Source organism: Orcinus orca, chromosome X, assembly GCF_937001465.1.
Source record: "Orcinus orca chromosome X, mOrcOrc1.1, whole genome shotgun sequence".
Classification (NCBI taxonomy): Eukaryota; Metazoa; Chordata; class Mammalia; order Artiodactyla; family Delphinidae; genus Orcinus; species Orcinus orca.
Genome location: NC_064580.1, coordinates 33651250 through 33669772, shown reverse-complemented (window position 1 = coordinate 33669772; position 18523 = coordinate 33651250). Strand labels below are relative to the sequence as shown.

Here is an 18523-nt window from a genome sequence, read left to right as displayed (position 1 = left end):
AGGAAACTCAATATTGGTAAGCTGTCAATTATCTCAAAACTTATTTGTAGATGCCATAAAATCCTAATCAAAATCCCCACAGGTTTTTTTTAAGACATTGATTCTAAAATTCCTATAGAAATTCAAAAGACCTACAAGAGTCAAGACAACTTTGTAAAAGAATAAAGAAGTTGGAGGACGAATACAGCCTAATTTTAAACTTACTGTAAAATATAATCAACACAGAGCAGAACTGGTGTAAAGACAGAAGATTCAAAGAAACTGAAACGCGTGTCTAGAAATGGACCCACAAAAATAGGGACAACTTACACTCACAAAGCTACAAAAGTAATTCAGTGGAGAAAAGCTCCTCTTTCCCATAACATTCTGGAACTACTGGATATCCACAGGCAAAAAATAAAACTAAAATAATAACTTTGATCCATATCATTCATCACCTAAAAAGTTAAATTGAAACAGATGACAGATCTCAATGGAAAAGCTAAGATTATACAAATTTTAGCAGAATGAAAAAAGTCTCCATGACCTATGAATAGGCAGTTTTCTTATATACAACACAAAACGACAATCCATAAAAGAACACACTGATATACTGGGCTTCATCAAATGTAAACACTGCCCTTAGAAAGACGGTGTGAAGACAATGGAAAGACAAACCACAGATGGAGAAAAAGATTTACAAATCATATTGCATCAAGAATACACAAAGAATCCTCAAAACAAGAGATGTCAAGCAGAACAATTTTAAGAAGTGCAAAAGTTTGAATAGATTCTTCACCAAAGGATCGATATGAATGGCAAATAAGCACAGGAACAGATGTTCAACACCAGTGGTCCTTAGGGAAATGCAAATTAAAACCACAATGAGATGCCACTACACACCTATTAGAGCAGCCACAACGAAAATGACTAACCTTACCGAGTGTTAGGGAGTATGTAGACAGAGCGCCATTCTCATATACAACTAGAAGGAATATTAATTAGTACAACCACTTTGGAAAAGTTTGGTGGTGGTCTAAAACATAAAACATCATCTGCTCCCACCATGCCACTCATAGCTAAAGTTTACCCAAGTGAAATGAAAATATGTACATGGACATACAAAACCAGGAACACAAATATTTGTGGCAGCTCTATTCTTAATAGCCTCAAACTGTAAACAACCCAAATGTCCATCAAAATGTGAATGGATAAATAAATGGCACTATGTCCATACAACAGAACAGTATCTACAACAGAAAGGAACGTGCTTTCACCCACCGCCCATCCTGGGAGAAATGCAGGCTTCACAGGGCGCCTGCGTTGACCCACCACCGGGAAGAACCTGGCTGCAGCTGGCTACACGGTCTCCTAGCAACCGGAGAGGCCGGAACAGCAAACTATTGAAGCGGTGGTCCCCCCCAGAGGCCAGGGGAACCATGGCGGACAAGAAGTGGCTGCTAGGACCGGGGCCACTGGAACCGATGCCCCTGGACGTGACCTGCAAGCCCTGGTACAAAGACAAGTTACTCTCCAAGTGTTTTGCAAAGCACAAGAACGTGCTCCCGAAGTTCCCTACCTCCCTGGACAGCCGGCGGTGGATATTTGTGAAAGAGCTGCTGGACGACTTCCGGAAGGGTTGCCCACCTTGTGAAGATCTGATCACTCGCAGCCCTAAGGAGGGCTTCCTCCCCTGGATTGTTCACAGAGTTCCCCAGCATGCCCCCAAAAAGGGTCAGAAAAAGCTGCCCGAGGAAGCAAACCTGTTTTCCACGCTCTCGCCAGCCCAGCTAGCACAGAAGGCATTCGTGGAGAACATCGAACCCCAGCTAACCAAGCATCCCTTGGCTCTCTACCCGAATCTGGAGGAAAATCTACCTGCAGACCTCTTATTAAAGGTGCTGGAAGTGCTCGATCCTGACGGGAAGCTGGAGGACACATGGGCTTATTGTCAGGGCCCCAGGAAAAGAACGAAGTCCCCCACAAAGCTTCGTAAAAAACGTCCTGCCAAGGTCTACCTGGAACCTCTAAAGAAGGCTCCTGTGTCACATCCAGCCACTTTGCATCACGAAGACAAGAAGTCAAGCAGAAAGGATTCACTCACTGATCCTCCTGTTCACAGAGAAGTACCGAAAGCAATTCGTAAATCCTTCAAATGGGCTGCTGCTTTTGGAAACTTGGGCATTGATGAAGAGCTCATCACGAAAGTGTGTGAGGTTGGCTGTGAGTGGCCACCAGCCCAGGATACAGTCTACATGAGGAAAGTAACCCAGGTCCCTTCAAAGGTAAAGTACAGCATCGGGATAGAGAAAATGGAGAAGATAAAAATTACCCGGAGAGGAAGGAAACTGGGAGAGGAAACCCCAGAAACCACAGAATCCTTAAAAACCCAACTCGGTGGAGATGAGGTATGGTGCATTGTACCTGAAGCCCAAGTTGTGGAAAAAGCTAGTAAATGACGAACCTTCAATTGACCCCAACGTCTTACTTGAAGATGGGAGTTTTAGAAAGGAGCTTCCTGAACACGACACTCTTGAAGATCTTTATGGAACAAATAGCATTTAAAGGTTTCATTCTAAGCAAGGGCTACAGGATACCAGACATCCTTGAGAGGCTGGTCCTCAGGAAGGGATGGAAATATGATTCTGTTAAGACTCCTATACACAAAGTAATAAAAATCAGCTAAAATGGAGATGATGCACGGGAAGATGCTTAGTCAGTTTTCTATTTACTACTTACTTGGCTATTTCTCCCTCTCATTTTAATACCAATCAGAATTCATGGTGAGTGTCCTTCCCACCATGTATGTACAACTTTGATTCTACATCTCTTCATTTAACACCTAATCCTTATAAATATTTCTCAGTGACCTTCTGCTTGGGTTCATCAATATTATATACATTTTATCAGTTATGAAATCAATATTCACATATACTCTTCTCACATTTTATAATGTGAATACGACATTGTTGTATCAATTATTTGTAAAAATAAGACCATTAAAAAAATTACTTTTTAAAAGTATGATCTAGTTAGGTCAGCTACAAAATGGGATACATTTCAAAATAACTGTGCTGAGAAAAAGGAGTCAGAGAGTTCTACTTGTATTAAAATTATAATGAATTAATTATGACATTTACTTTCTTAAGCAAAACTTGAAATCGGTAGCCAAAATAATGTGTAGCCCCATTTAATAATGAAATGGTTATCCCCCTTATTAGCATCGCATCAAGCCCCCAAAACAGATTGAAAACTATTTACCAAAATTATAGGTGAAACTTTACTTATGCTCTTTTGTCATGCTTCCCAACTGAACATACTTAAAATTTTTTACCATATTCATAAAAATTCACTGTGAAAGAGTCTTTCCATATCATACAACACAGGTGCAGAATAGCAGGGAGCTTCAAGTTCTTGGCAAATCTAGTGTGCAGAATAGGTCTGCGCGAGCAAAACTACACAGCACCATCAAATCTCCACACATATCTATTCAAGTAAGATTAATCTTTGCATTCCATGAATAGCGACTTAAAACGCACTCATAGATGTAAAATAAGAAATCAAGCAACTTCTTTACATTTCCAAAAGAACAGGTAAAATTGTCTGGGACAGGAAAGTTGTAGCTAGAAAGATTTGCAGCACACTTCTGTTTCCAGTAATGAAGGAATTTATCTGTAAATGGAAGTATGTGTATATACTTCACCCTCGTGAGAAGGGAACACAGCCATCAGGTTGTAGTATTCACCAACATCCTCACTGCAATCAACTACTCCCTTTTCACTCACTTCCGCACTTTCACTGAGGTTACTTAGTGTCTGAATCCCTGACTTGCTCCCTGTGACTACTCTCATCCACGTTCTTGATTTAAATATTCACAGACGATCCATTCAAATCCTGGCACTAGCTCCATTCGTCTGGTCCTCATCTCACTAGAGACACCAATCCCTACAGTCAGACTCTAGACTTTGTTCTGGGCAATAATTACACCAACTTCAAATCTCAATTTCAATTATTCCACCTTCCGATCCCTGCTTTTTACCTACTTGATCACCCCTTTTCATATTCCCAAACCTCCAATCCTTCAATTCCAACACGTTTCCAATCCAGTGACCCTTACCACTCTTTCAGCATTCATCGTGCCTTGCTTTCAGTTCCTTACTTTCCCAGCTTAGACTCCACCGTCCTCTCCTATTCCTTCTTTGAGTCTACTTTTAACTCCTTTGCCTCTCTCTCCCGCTCTTATATTCTTCTGAGAAAACCCCAGTCCTGGTTAAATCTTAATCTCTGCCATTCTTGTACTTGCACCCAAACAGTTAAATATGGCTACAGAAAAACACACACCACACTGACTGCTTACATATGGCATGAATCCTAAAAGAGCCTTCAACGCTAGCTGAAAGTTCTGCCCCATTTCCCTCATCAATATATTTTCCCATTTTCCAATGATCATCTTATTTCTGTCATCGATTGTCCAACACCCTGTTTCCATTTCTCCTTCTCAAAGCATTGCTTTGTACTTCACGGATAAAATAAAAAAAATTATAAGAGAACCGTCTTTTCCTCCCATCACCACATCTACCAGGCCAGTGACATCTGTACCCATATTCTCTATCCCCTCGGAGACAAAAGGATGAACTCTTTCTTCTACTGAGGCAAAGCCTTTCCTTTGTGCACTGGATCCCAACACTTTGCCATATTAAATATCTGTGAACACAGCCTGAAGGGGTTAGTGCGCCACGGCTAGCAGGGAGGGAGTCCGGGAGAAGTCTGGAGCTGCCGAAGAGGCAAGAGACCTTTTCTTGCCTCTTTGTTTCCTGGTGCGCTAGGAGAGGGGATTAAGAGCGCTGCTTAAAGGAGCTCCAGAGACGGGCGCAAGCCGCGGCTAACAGCGCAGACCCCAGAGACGGGCATGAGACGCTAAGGCTGCTGCTGCCACCACCAAGAAGCCTGTGTGCGAGCACAGCTCACTCTCCACACCTCCCCTCCCGGGAGCCTGTGCAGCCCGCCACTGCCAGGGTCCCGGGATCCAGGGACAACTCCCCCGGGAGAACGCACGGCGCACCTCAGGCTGGTGCAACGTCACGCCGGCCTCTGCCGCCGCAGGCTCGCCCCGCACTCCGTACCCCTCCCTGCCTCCCGCCTGAGTGAGCCAGAGCCCCCGAATCAACGGCTCCTTTAACCCCGTCCTCCCTGAGCGAAGGACAGACGCCCTCAGGCGACCTACACGCAGAGGCGGGGCCAAATCCGAAGCTGAACCCCGGGAGCTGTGCGAACAAAGAAGAGAAAGGGAAATCTCTCCCAGCAGCCTCAGGAGCAGCGGATTAAATCTCCACAATCAACTCGATATACCCTGCATCTATGGAATACCTGAATAGACAACAAATCATCCCAAATTGAGGAGGTGGACTTTGAGAGCAAGATTTATGATTTTTTTCCCCTTCTCCTCTTTTTCTGAGTGTGTTTGTGGATGCTTCTGTGGGAGATTTTGTGTGCATAGCTTTGCTTTCACCATTTGTCCTAGGGTTCTATCTGTCCGTTTTTTTCTTTTTTTACTTTAAAAAATTTTTTCTTAATTATTTTTTATTTTAATAACTTTATTTTACCTTACTTTATTTTATTTTAGTTTATCCTCTTTCTTTTCTTTCTTGCTCCTTCTTTCCTTCCTTCCTTTCTTCCTCCCTCCCTCCCTCTCTCCCTCCCTCTCTCGCTCGCTCTCTCTCTCTCTCTTCTTTTTCTCCCTTTTATTCTGAGCCGTGTGGATGAAAGGCTCTTGGTGTTGCAGCCAGGTGTCAGTGCTGTGCCTCTGAGGTGGGAGAGCCAACTTCAGGACACTGGTCCACGAGAGACCTCCCAGCTCCACATAATATCAAATGGCAAAAATCTCCCAGAGATCTCCATCTCAACACCACCACCCAGCTTCACTCAACGACCAGCAAGCTACAGTGCTGGACACCCTATGCCAAACAACTAGCAAGACAGGAACACAACCCCACCCATTAGCAGAGAGGCTGCCTAAAATCATAATAAGCCCACAGACACCCCAAAACACACCACCAGACGTGGACCTGCCCAGCAGAAAGACAAGATCCAGCCTCATCCACCAGAACACAGGCACTAGTCCCCTCCACCAGGAAGCCTACACAACCCACTGAACCAACTTTAGCCACTGGGGACAGACACCAAAAACAGCGGAAACTACAAACCTGCAGCCTGCAAAAAGGAGACCACAAACACAGTAAGATAAGCAAAATGAGAAGACAGCAAAACACACAGCAGATGAAGGAGCAAGATAAAAACCCACCAGACCTAACAAATGAAGAGGAAACAGGCAGTCTACCTGAAAAAGAATTCAGAATAATGATCGTAAAGATGATCCAAAATCTTGGAAATAGAGAAAATACAAGAAACATTTAACAAGGACCTAGAAGAAGTAAAGATGAAACAAGCAACGATGAACAACACAATAAATGAACTTAAAAATACTCTAGAACGGATCAATAGCAGAAAAACTGAGGCAGAAGAACGGATAAGTGACCTGGAAGATAAAACAGTGGAAATAACTACTGCAGAGCAGAAGAAAGAAAAATGAATGAAAAGAACTGAGGACAGTCTCAGAGACCTCTGGGACAACATTAAACGCACCAACATTTGAATTATAGGGGCTCCAGAAGAAGAGAAAAAGAAAGGGACTGAGAAAATATTTGAAGAGATTATAGTTGAAAACTTCCCTAATATGGGAACGGAAATAGTTAAGTCCAGGAAGGACAGAGAGTCCCATACAGGATAAATCCAAGGAGAAACACGCCAAGACACATATTAATCAAACTGTCAAGAATCAAATACAAAGAAAACATATTAAAAGCAGCAAGGGAAAAACAACAAATAACACACAAGGGAATCCCCATAAGGTTAACAGTGGATCTTTCAGCAGAAATGCTGTAAGCAGAAGGTACTGGTAGGACATATTTAAAGTGATAAAGGAGAAGAAACCTACAACCAAGATTACTCTACCCAGCAAGGATCTCATTCAGAGTTGATGGAGAAATTAAAACCTTTACAGACAAGCAAAAGCTGAGAGAGTTCAGCACCACCAAACCAGCTTTACGTCAAATGCTAAAGGAACTTCTCTAGGCAAGAAACACAAGACAAGGAAAAGACCTACAATAACAAACCCAAAACAATTAAGAAAATGGGAATAGGAACATACATATCGAGAATTACCTTAAATGTAAATGGATTAAATGCTCCCACCAAAAGACACAGACTGGCCGAATGGATACAAAACCAAGACCCATATATACGCTGTCTACAAGAGCCCCACTTCAGACCTAGAGACACATACAGACTGAAAGTAAGGGGATGGAAAAAGATATTCCATGCAAATGGAAACCAAAAGAAAGCTGGAGTAGCAATTCTCACATCAGACAAAATAGACTTTAAAATAAAGACTATTAGAAGAGACAAAGAAGGACACTACATAATGATCCAGGGATCGATCTAAGAAGAAGATATAACAATTGTAAATATTTATGCACCCAACATAGAAGCACCTCAATACATAAGGCAAATACTAACAGCCATAAAAGGGGAAATTGATAGTAACACATTCATAGTAGGGGACTTTAACACCCCACTTTCACCACTGGACAGATCATCCAAAATGAAAATAAATAAGGAAACACAAGCTTTAAATGATACATTAAACATGATGGACTTAATTCATATTAATAGGACATTCCATCCAAAAACAACAGAATACATAGTTTTCTCAAGTGCTCATGGAACATTCTCCAGGATAGATCATATCTTGGGTCACAAATCAAGCCTTGGTAAATTTAAGAAAATTGAAATTGTATCAAGTATCTTTTCCGACCACAACGCTATGAGACTAGATATCTATTACAGGAAAGTATCTGTAAAAAACTACAAACACATGGAGGCTAAACAATACACTACTTAATAACGAAGTGATCACTGAAGAAATCAAAGAGGACATCAAAAAATACCTAGAAACAAATGACAATGGAGACACGATGACCCAAAACCTGTGGGATGCAGCAAAAGCAGTTCTAAGAGAGAAGTTTAGAGCAATGCAATGCTACCTTAAGAAACAGGAAACATCTTGAATAAACAACCTAACCTTGCACCTAAAGCAATTAGAGAAAGAAGAAGAAAAAAAAACCCAAAGTTAGCAGAAGGAAAGAAATCATAAAGATCAGATCAGAAATAAATGAAAAAGAAATGAAGGAAACGATAGCAAAGATCAATAAAACTAAAAGCTGGTTCTTTGAGAAGATCAACAAAATTGATAAACCATTAGCGAGACTCAGTAAGAAAGAAAAGGAGAAGACTCAAATCAACAGAATTAGAAATGAAAGAGGAGAAGTAACAACTGACACTGCAGAAATACAAAAAATCACGAGAGATTACTGCAAGCAACTCTATGCCAATATACTGGATAACATGGAAGAAATGGACATATTCTTAGAAATGCACAACCTGCCAAGACTGAATCAGGAAGAAATAGAAAATATGAACAAACCAATCACAATCACAAGCCCTGAAATTGAAACTGTGATTAAAAATCTCCCAGGAAACAAAAGCCCAGGACCAGAGGGCTTCACAGGTGAATTCTATCAAACATTTAGAGAAGAGCTAACACCTATCCTTCTCAAACTCTTGCAAATATAGCAGAGGGAGGAACACTCCCAAACTCCTTCTACGAGGCCACCGTCACCCTGACACCAAAACCAGACAAGGATGTCACAAAGAAAGAAAACTACAGGCCAATATCACTGATGAACATACATGCAAAAATCCTCAACAAAATACTAGCAAACAGAATCCAACAGCACATTAAAAGGATCATACACCATGATCAAGTGGGGTTTATTCCAGGAATGCAAGGATTCTTCTATATATGCAAATCAATCAACATAATACATCATATTAACAAACTGAAGGGGAAAAACCATATGATCACCTCAATAGATGCAGAGAAAGCTTTTGACAAAATTCAACACCCATTTATGTTAAAAAACCCTGCAGAAACTAGGCACAGAGGGAACTTTCCTCAACATAATAAAGGCCATGTATAACAAACCCACAGCCAACATCATCCTCAATACTGAAAAACTGAAAGCATTTCCACTAAGATCAGGAACAAGACAAGGTTGCCCACTCTCACCACTCTTATTCAACATAGTTTTGGAAGTTTTAGCCCCAGCAATCAGAGAAGAAAAGGAAAGAAAAGGAATCCAAATCGGAAAAGAAGAAGTAAAGCTGTCACTGTTTGCAGATGACATGATACTATACATAGAGAATCCTAAAGATGCTACCAGAAAACTACTAGAGCTAATCAATGAATTTGGTAAAGCAGCAGGATACAAAATTAATGCACAGAAATCTCTGGCATTCCTATACACTAATGAAAAATCTGAAAGTGAAATCAAGAAAACACTCCCATTTACCATGCAACAAAAAGAATAAAATATCTAGGAATAAACCTACCTAAGCAGACAAAAGACCTGTATGCAGAAAATTATAAGACACTAAAGAAAAAATTAAAGATGATACAAACAGATGCAGAGATATACCACATTCTTGGATTGGAAGAATCAACATTGTGAAAATGACTCTACTATCCAAAGCAATCTACAGATTCAATGCAATCCCTATCAAACTACCACTGGCATTTTTCACAGAACTAGAACAAAAAATTTCACAATTTGTATGGAAACACAAAAGACCCCAAATAGCCAAAGCAATCTTCAGAACGAAAAACGGACCTGGAGGAATCAGGTTCCCTGACTTTGGAGTATACTACGAAGCTACAGTAATCAAGACAGTATTGTACTGGCACAAAAACAGAACTATAGATCAATGGAACACGATAGAAAGCCCAGAGATAAACCCACACACATATGGTCACCTTATCTTTAATAAAGGAGGCAGGAACGTACAGTGGAGAAAGGACAGCCTCTTCAATAAGTGGTGCTGGGAAAACGCGACAGGTATATGTAAAAGTATGAGATTAGAACACTCCCTGACACCATACACAAAAATAAATTCAAGATGGATTAAAGACCTAAATGTAAGGCCAGAAACTATCAAACTCTTAGAGGAAAACATAGGCAGAACACTCTATGACATAAATCACAGCAAGATCCTTTTGGACCCACCTCCTTGAGAAATGGAAATAAAAACAAAAACAAACAAATGGAACCTAATGAAACTTCAAAGCATTTGCACAGCAAAGGAAACCATAAACAAGACCAAAAGACAACCCTCAGAATGGGAGAAAATATTTGCAAATGAAGCAACTGACAAAGGATTAACCTCCAAAATTTATAAGCAGCTCATGCAGCTCAATATCAAAAAAACAAACAACCCAATCCAAAAATGGGAAGAAGACCTAAATAGACATTTCTCCAAAGAAGATATACAGACTGCCAACAAACACATGAAAGAATACTCAACATCATTAATTATTAGATAAATGCAGATCAAAATTACAATGAGATATCATCTCACACCGGTCAGAATGGCCATCATCAAAAAATCTACAAACAATAAATGCTGGAGAGGGTGTGAAGAAAAGGAAACACTCTTGCACTGCTGGTGGGAATGTGAATTGGTACAGCTACTATGGAGAACAGTGTTGAGCTTCCTTAAGAAACTACAAATAGGACTACCATATGACCCAGCAATCCCACTCCTGGGCATATACCCTGAGAAAACCATAATTCAAAAAGAGTCATGTACCAAAACGTTCACTGCAGCTCTATTTACAATAGCCAGGAGATGGAAACAATCTAAGTGTCCATCATCGGATGAATGGATAAAAAAGATGAGGCACATATATACAATGGTATATTACTCACCCATAAAAAGAAACGAAATTGAGCTATTTGTAATGAGGTGAATGGACCTAGAGTTTGTCATACAGAGTGAAGTAAGTGAGAAAGAGAAAGACAAATACCGTATGCTAACACATATATATGGAATTTAAGAAAAACAATGTCATGAAGATCCTTGGGGTAAGACAGGAATAAAGACACAGACCTACTAGAGAATGGACTTGAGGATATGGGGAGCGGGAAGGGTAAGCTGTGACAAAGCGAGAGAGAGGCATGGACATATACACACTACTAAACGTAAGGTAGATAGCTAGTGGGAAGCAGCTGCATAGCACAGGGAGATCAGCTCGGTTCTTTGTGACCGCCTGGAGGGGTGGGATAGGGAGGGTGGCAGGGAGGGAGATGCAAGAGGGAAGAGATATGGGAAAATATGTATATGTATAACTGATTCACATTGTTATAAAGCAGAAACCAACACACCATTGTAAAGCAATTATACTCCAATGAAGATGTAAAAAAAAAAGGAAGCATTCAGATTTATTAAAACTAATGAAGAATAAAAAAAAAGAAGATGTGGCACATATATACAATGGAATATTACTCAGCCATAAAAAGAAACTTAATTGAGTTATTTGTAGTGAGGTGGATGGACCTAGAGTCTGTTATACAGAGTGAAGTAAGTCAGAAAGAGAAAGACGAATACCGTATGCTAACACGTATATATGGAATCTAAGAAAAAAAACGTACATGAAGAACCTAGGTGTAAGACGGGAATAAAGACACAGACCTACTAGAGGATGGACTTGAGGATATGGGGAGGGGGAATGGCAAGCTGCGACAAAGTGACAGTGTGGCATGGACATATATACACTACTAAATGTAAAACAGATAGGTAATGGGAAGCAGCTGCATAGCACAGGGAGATCAGCTCGGTGCTTTGTGACCACCTAGAGGGGTGGGATAGGGAGGGTGGGAGGGAGGGAGACGCAAGAGGAAGGAGATATGGGAACATATGTATAAGTGATTCACTTTGTTATAAAGCAGAAACTAACACACCATTGTAAAGCAATTATACTCCAATAAAGATGTAAAAAAAAAAGTGGATCAGCTATATGTATACATATATTCCCATATCCCCTCCCTCTTGCGTCTCCCTCCCACCCTCCCTATCCCACCCCTCTAGGTGTGACCTCACCAATTTTTATCTTCAGTGGTGAACTCCAGATCTGTATAATCAGTCCCATATGACACCTCTACTAGCATGTATAATAGGAATTTAAAATAAAGCATTATCTTCCACATATAAGCAATATCGTATGATATTTGTCTTTCTGTTTGACTTACTTCTCTTAGTGTGATAACCTGTAGGTCCATCCATGTTGCTGCAAATGGCATTATTTCATTGTTCTTTACGGCAGAGTAATATTCCAGTGTGTGTGTGTGTGTGTGTGTGTGTGTGTGTATTCATTCCACATCTTCTTTACCACTTACATGTGAAATCTAAAATATGACACAAATTAACTTATTTACAAAACGAAGTAGATTGACAGGCATAGAAAGCAAATTTATGGCTACCAAAGGGGATAGGTGGGGGTAGGGATTAATTAGGAGTTAGGGATGAACAGATATACACTACTAAAAGTAAAAAATACATAAACAACAAGGACCTACGGTATAGCACAGGCAACTATATTCAATATCTTGTAGTAACCTATAATGGAAAAGAATCTGAAAAAGAATATATGTATGTATAACTGAGTCACTTTGCTGTACACCTAAAACTAACACAACATTGTACATCAACTACACTTCAATGAAAGAAAGAAAGAAAAGGCATTATCACAAGAACACATAAATTCCTACTTCTAAATTTGCTCTTCTTGCCATATTCCCCATTTTGGTAAATGGCGTCACCGCTCGGCCAATTGCTCAGGCTAGCCTTGACTTCTCTAATTCCATGCTGAAGTTGGATATAACTTCACGATATATTCCCAAAGGGAATATATCTCATATATCTTCTCACCATCTCTACCCTTACTGCTCTTCTCTGAGCCACCATATCTTGCCACACAATAGCAAGGGCCTCTTACCTTGCTTTCCGACTGCAATTCTTTTCACACTCTACAATATTTTCCACACAGTAAACCAGAGTCACCTTTTAAACATCAACATCAGGTCCCATTCCTCCCCAATTACAATGCTCAGAAGGCTCCCCATTACACTTGGAAGAAAATCTAAAGTCTCCATTGAGAATGAGAAATACCCCATTTCAGAGCTTTTTGAATCTGCTCGTCCTTCTGTCTGCAATGTTCTTTTCCTAGATGTTCATACGGTTCGCTTTATTCAGGTATCGCTCAAATGTCGCAACTCTGGAGAGTCCTTCTCAGACTACCACACCCCAACTATCACCGTCTATCACTCTCTACCACCTTCCCCTGCTTTATCTTTAAATGTATCTCTACGAGATGTGGTATGTATATCTATGTTTATGTCTGTATCTCCTCTCTTCTCTAGGCTTAACCCTCTGTGAAAACAGAGACATTTTAAATTAGCCTCTAAGTTCTCACTACATAGAAAATGCAGAGCACAAAGTAGATGCTCAATAACTATTTGCTGAATGAATTAATAGAGGAGACGCTTTTCTAAATGATAGGATTGATTAAGAGTCTACAATTTTTCCCTCACATTTTAACAATGAAAACCCGTTCTACCCTCATCTTCTGTTCCCATAATGTGAAACAATCCCTACCAGAAGTGGTCTCTTCCTCTTCAAAAGATCTCATTCGTTTTCCTTCTTTTTACTGATCAAATACAATTTATCAGAGTTTCTTGTATTATAATACATGCCTTTCTCAGAGTTTCCACTGCAGTCACATCCACAACAAGGGCTACGTGTCATTTCCTTTGTATGTAAGGTTAATACTATATGTCCCAGTCAATGTGCTCATTATCTACTTTACCCCATTGGATTCTAACACAAATCACCCCCTCTTAAATAACAGGCCCTCAAATACTCAACTGCATGAATGAATGAGTTTATCTCTGAAATAAATAAATCAGGTACATCAAACTGTAGTGTGAAATGACTCCATGGGCAGTAGTTCAGTAGAAGAGCTGTGATGTGCACGACAGGTAAGAAAGGAGATTTCAGTCTCCCATTTAACCCAAAGTAGAATCAATTATCTACAGTTTCCTCAATTCTAAAAGTGCATTCAAGAATATGTACAAGTCATAGAAATAGCAACCCATTTATAGTCAGAAGACACACACTAGAATATCTTCTTTTCCATATTTTGGTTATGTGACCTTGTACTTCAAGAAGCATGTCTCCTCATCTATACAATGGAGGCTATATTAGCAAACTCAGACTTTGCTGATAATTAAACGATTACTTTATATAAGTGCCTAATACCGCCAACATCACAGAACAGATACTCAGCATACATTTGGGAAGGAGGAGGGAGTAAGGAAGAAGGGTCCTAAAAAGGTACCCAGGAAAGAAGCCAAGAAGAAAAAAAAACAACACTTTTTGATGGTGTTTATCCAGGGTGATAGCCTTCAACTAAACCTCACTCAATCCTAGCTTTTGCTTAAGATGAAAATGTGCACTTGCAAAATAAGAGTCACTAATAAGGCCTCCTATCGCTTATCGGTGAAAATAAAAGTTTCCTTGGAGAAATTACATGGGTTCCTTCACTGCAGCAATTACCCACATTGGTATTAGTTGTCATACAGGTATAAACAGACGCAAACAGATTTTAGCCTTCTTAACACCAGGGAGACTTCAAAATCCATAGTTTTTCGAAGAAGAAGAAATTAGGGAGAGCCTGATGTATAACTGTGTTAGTGTAGCTACTTAAAGTGTTCAAAATGCCCATTCACATTCTTTGGGGGGCTTTTTGTTTGTTTTGAGGTTTATAACACAGAGAAACCCCAAAGACTTATTATCTCCATTTTATAACTGAGAAAACTCCAGGTAACTGAATTATCTAAGGTCAAGTGTGAGGTCAAAGTCTTCTAGTTGTGTGTATTATTTCCACACTGACACTCAACAGTACCATGGACAATGAAATATTCACCTTGAAACCTCGGACCCCAACCACTGAAAGTAGAGGAAGAACATTCCCAGCACCAGGGCCTCTAGGAAAGGAAACATAAAGATGGAGTTGCATTTTCTGGAACCAGTTGTACCCTGCTCTTCCATCTCGCCTGGTACAGCCACCACAGCTGTGTCAGTTGTGTGGCAGGAGCAGGGATATATTAGATTCAACTCCGGAAGGATGCAAAAATCACAAACCCAGTAGAATTGGATATCATGGCCAGCGATACCCATGTCATGCTCTCCTGACCTCTTACCATTTAAGCAGAGGATAAGGATGTTGTTCTCTTTTCAATCTATCCTTAGAGCAACTAAAGAATCTTCAGTATGTATGATAAAAACCAGGCCTTTGAGTAAGGAAAATATTTATAGCACCATTTGTAATATTTATAGCATACCCAACAAATCTTTGCATTGTGAGGAAGAAACTGATAGCACATGGAAGAACTGAAAGATAATAAAATAGCTACTCTTATAGTTCACTAGCTTACATAATGGGAAATCTGCTCAGCCATCCAGGGGGCTGTATGCTGGGCTCCTAAGCCAGGCGAGTCTGTGCACGGGGTTCCAAGATTTTGCAGAGTCACTGTTTGGGTTCCTGGCTGGGCAAGCCTAGAGGCTGCGCTCTGCAGTTGGATGGGGCTGCTGGCTTGCGACCCTGCCTAAGCAGGGATAGAGGACGAGTTCCATGGCTGGGCCTGACTGCTGGCTGGGGACCCGATCTGGCTAGAGCTGCCCACGTGCTCCCTGGCCAGATGAGATTACTGGCTCCACACCACAGGTGGAAGGAACTGCTGGCTGTGCTCTCTGATTGGGCACCACTGCCGTCAGGTACACAGTCCATCACAATCTCCATGCTGGAAGCCGGAAGCCCTGCCCCGCCATCTTTATTTCAAGCTGATACCAGGTGGTTGAGCTCTCCCTTTTCTCCCAGTGTTCCTCGAGAAGGATGGATGTGGACCTCATGGGAAGCTCCCCAGGATGGAACCCGGATGCTCACGCTGGGGTCTCTTTGCTCCACTGGAGAAACCTCTTGGTGCGGCTGCGTGCTGGCCTGCAGGAAGGGCTACGTGGTCAAAGTGAAGCTGCCTTGTGGTCCACAGGGGGGTGCTTCGGCCTCACTTCTGGCTCCTGGGATTTTTTTTTTTTTTTCTTTTTCCCCACAGAGGCCTTCTTGTCTGTGGAGAGTTGCTAGTTTGTATTTCCTTGAGGAACACTAAAGCCGGGAACCTCTGATTCCACCATCTTGCTGATTTCACACCCCTCTTCCCCAATCAGACCTTCTTTCTAGCATGTGGGGAAAGTAACTAACTTCTAAAAATCACTCAACGGACTTCCCTGGTGGTCCAGTGGTTAAGACTCTACGCTTCCACTGCAGGGGATGCGGGTTCGATCACTGGTCAGGGAAGTGAGATCCCACACGTGCCGTGTGGTGTGGCCAAAAAAAAAAAAAAAAAAAGACTATAAAATTTAAAAAAACCCTCAAATCTACTATACATTGCATATTTGCATTCTTTCCTTCATATCCTTAAATAAAAACATATTCAGCTTTGTGAGCTATCATATTTTTCATAATACACTACAGAATACCAGTACCAGTATTTAATGGATCTGGATTCAATAGACTAAAGGTCTATACTCTTGAAGTAATTTTAAATGATATCTATTACTTTACTACTACACTAAAATAATTTAAAATAAAAGCATTAAAATTAAGATCTACTACTCTTTGCACCATTATTATTATTACACCCCAAGTAGAGAAAGCTCTGCAATAGAAATAAATAGACATGATCTAATGTCCCTGACCTTAGGAAGTTTGCAATTTCCTTAGAATGAAAAGACAGATACACTTGAAATTAAACACCAGCTCAGGGCTATAATATTACAAATGTCTAAAGGCTATATAAATTTATATTTTTCATAAGCTACTTTTTGAAGATTAATTCCTCTTTCTCACACTCATCTTTGGGATTTATTAATTCCAAAAGCTATTCATAGTTTGGAACTGCATTACCTGCTAACCTTTCCACCAGAAATAACCTAAAGCAGATTTCAGTGACTAGCTAAGAAAGAAAAAGAACCAAATAAGAGGGAAGGAGAAAAGCATTATATTAGCCTTCTGGGATTTTAACAGAAGAGTCTAAAATTTAACAATTAAGGTGAGCTTTTTTTTTATGTTGGGGGTAGGAGTTTATTAATTAATTCATTTATTTTTGCTGTGTTGGGTCTTCGTTTCTGTGCGAGGGCTTTCTCTAACTGTGGCGAGCGGGGGCCACTCTTCATCGCCGTGCACGGGCCTCTCACCATCGCGGCCTCTCTTGTTGCGGAGCACGGGCTCCAGACGCGCAGGCACACTAGTTGTGGCTCACGGGCCTAGTTGCTCCGCGGCCTGTGGGATCCTCCCAGACCAGGGCTCGAACCCGTGTCCCCTGCATTAGCAGGCAGATTCTCAAGCACTGAGCCACCAGGGAAGCCCCAAGGTGAGCTTGTATAGAGTGAGTAGACTACTTTCGCAGGGTCAGTCTAGTTCCGATATGCTTACTGAAATAAGTTAGAGGGAGGCACATACTGTATGCTAGTACTTATAAATGGTATCCAAAAAACAAAAATCACATATACAGAGAAGAGATTGGTGGTTGCCAGAGGTGGGGATGGGCAGTGGGGGAAATGGGTGAAGGTGGTCAAAAGGTAAAAATGTCCAATTATAAGTTCCAGGAATGTAATGTACAGCAATGGTGACTATATAGTTAACAATACTGTATCGCATTGTTGAAAGTTGCTAAGAGAGCAGATCTTAAAAATTCTCATCACAAGAGAAAAAATTTTATAACTATGTGAGGTAATTAATGTTAACTAAATTTATTGTAGCAATCATTTTGTAATATATACACATATGAAATTATACACCTTGGACTAATACAATGTGATATGCTAATTATCACTCAATAAAACTTAAAAAGAATCTTGCCTTAAATAAACTTCAGGGCTTCCCTGGTGGCACAGTGGTTGAGAGTCCGCCTGCCGATGCAGGGCACAGGGGTTCGTGCCCTGGTCCAGGAGGATCCCACATGCCCCGGAGCGGCTGGGCCCGTGAGCCATGGCCGCTGAGCCTCCGCATCCGGAGCCTGTGCTCCGCAACGGGAGAGGCCACAACAGTAGCAGGCCCTCGTACCGCAAGGGGAAAAAAAAAAAAAAAAAACTTGAATTGGTAGACTGAGTAAAGCAGATTGCCCTCCTTAGTGTGGATAAGCTGAAGGCCTCAAAAGAACAAAAAGGCTGACCCTCCTTTGAGCAATAGGGAACGCCTCCTGTCCGACTGCCTTCGATCTGGGACATCAGTTTTTTTCTTGCCTTCAGACTTAAACTGACCCATCAGCTCCTCTGGCTTCTCTTTCTACTCAGGCTCTCCTGCGTCTCCAGCTTGTTGACTGCAGATCTTGGGTCTTGTCAGCCTCCTTAATTGCGTCAGCCAATTCTTACAATCAATCAATCAATCCTATTGGTTCTGTTTCTCTGCAGAACACTGACTAATACAAATACTGACCACAAACATTTCATTTTATGGTCCTATAATCACATTAAA

At 40.9% G+C, this 18523-nt stretch overlaps 1 protein-coding gene across 1 annotated transcript; it reads left to right on the top strand.

Moving 5' to 3' along the window:
- The first annotated feature begins 1418 nt into the window (after positions 1-1418).
- Positions 1419-2438, top strand: LOC125963110 (protein FAM47E-like). The gene has a single exon (XM_049704954.1). The coding sequence runs from the start codon at positions 1419-1421 to the stop codon at positions 2436-2438; it is 1020 nt and encodes a 339-aa protein (XP_049560911.1).
- Positions 2439-18523: the final 16085 nt, after the last annotated feature.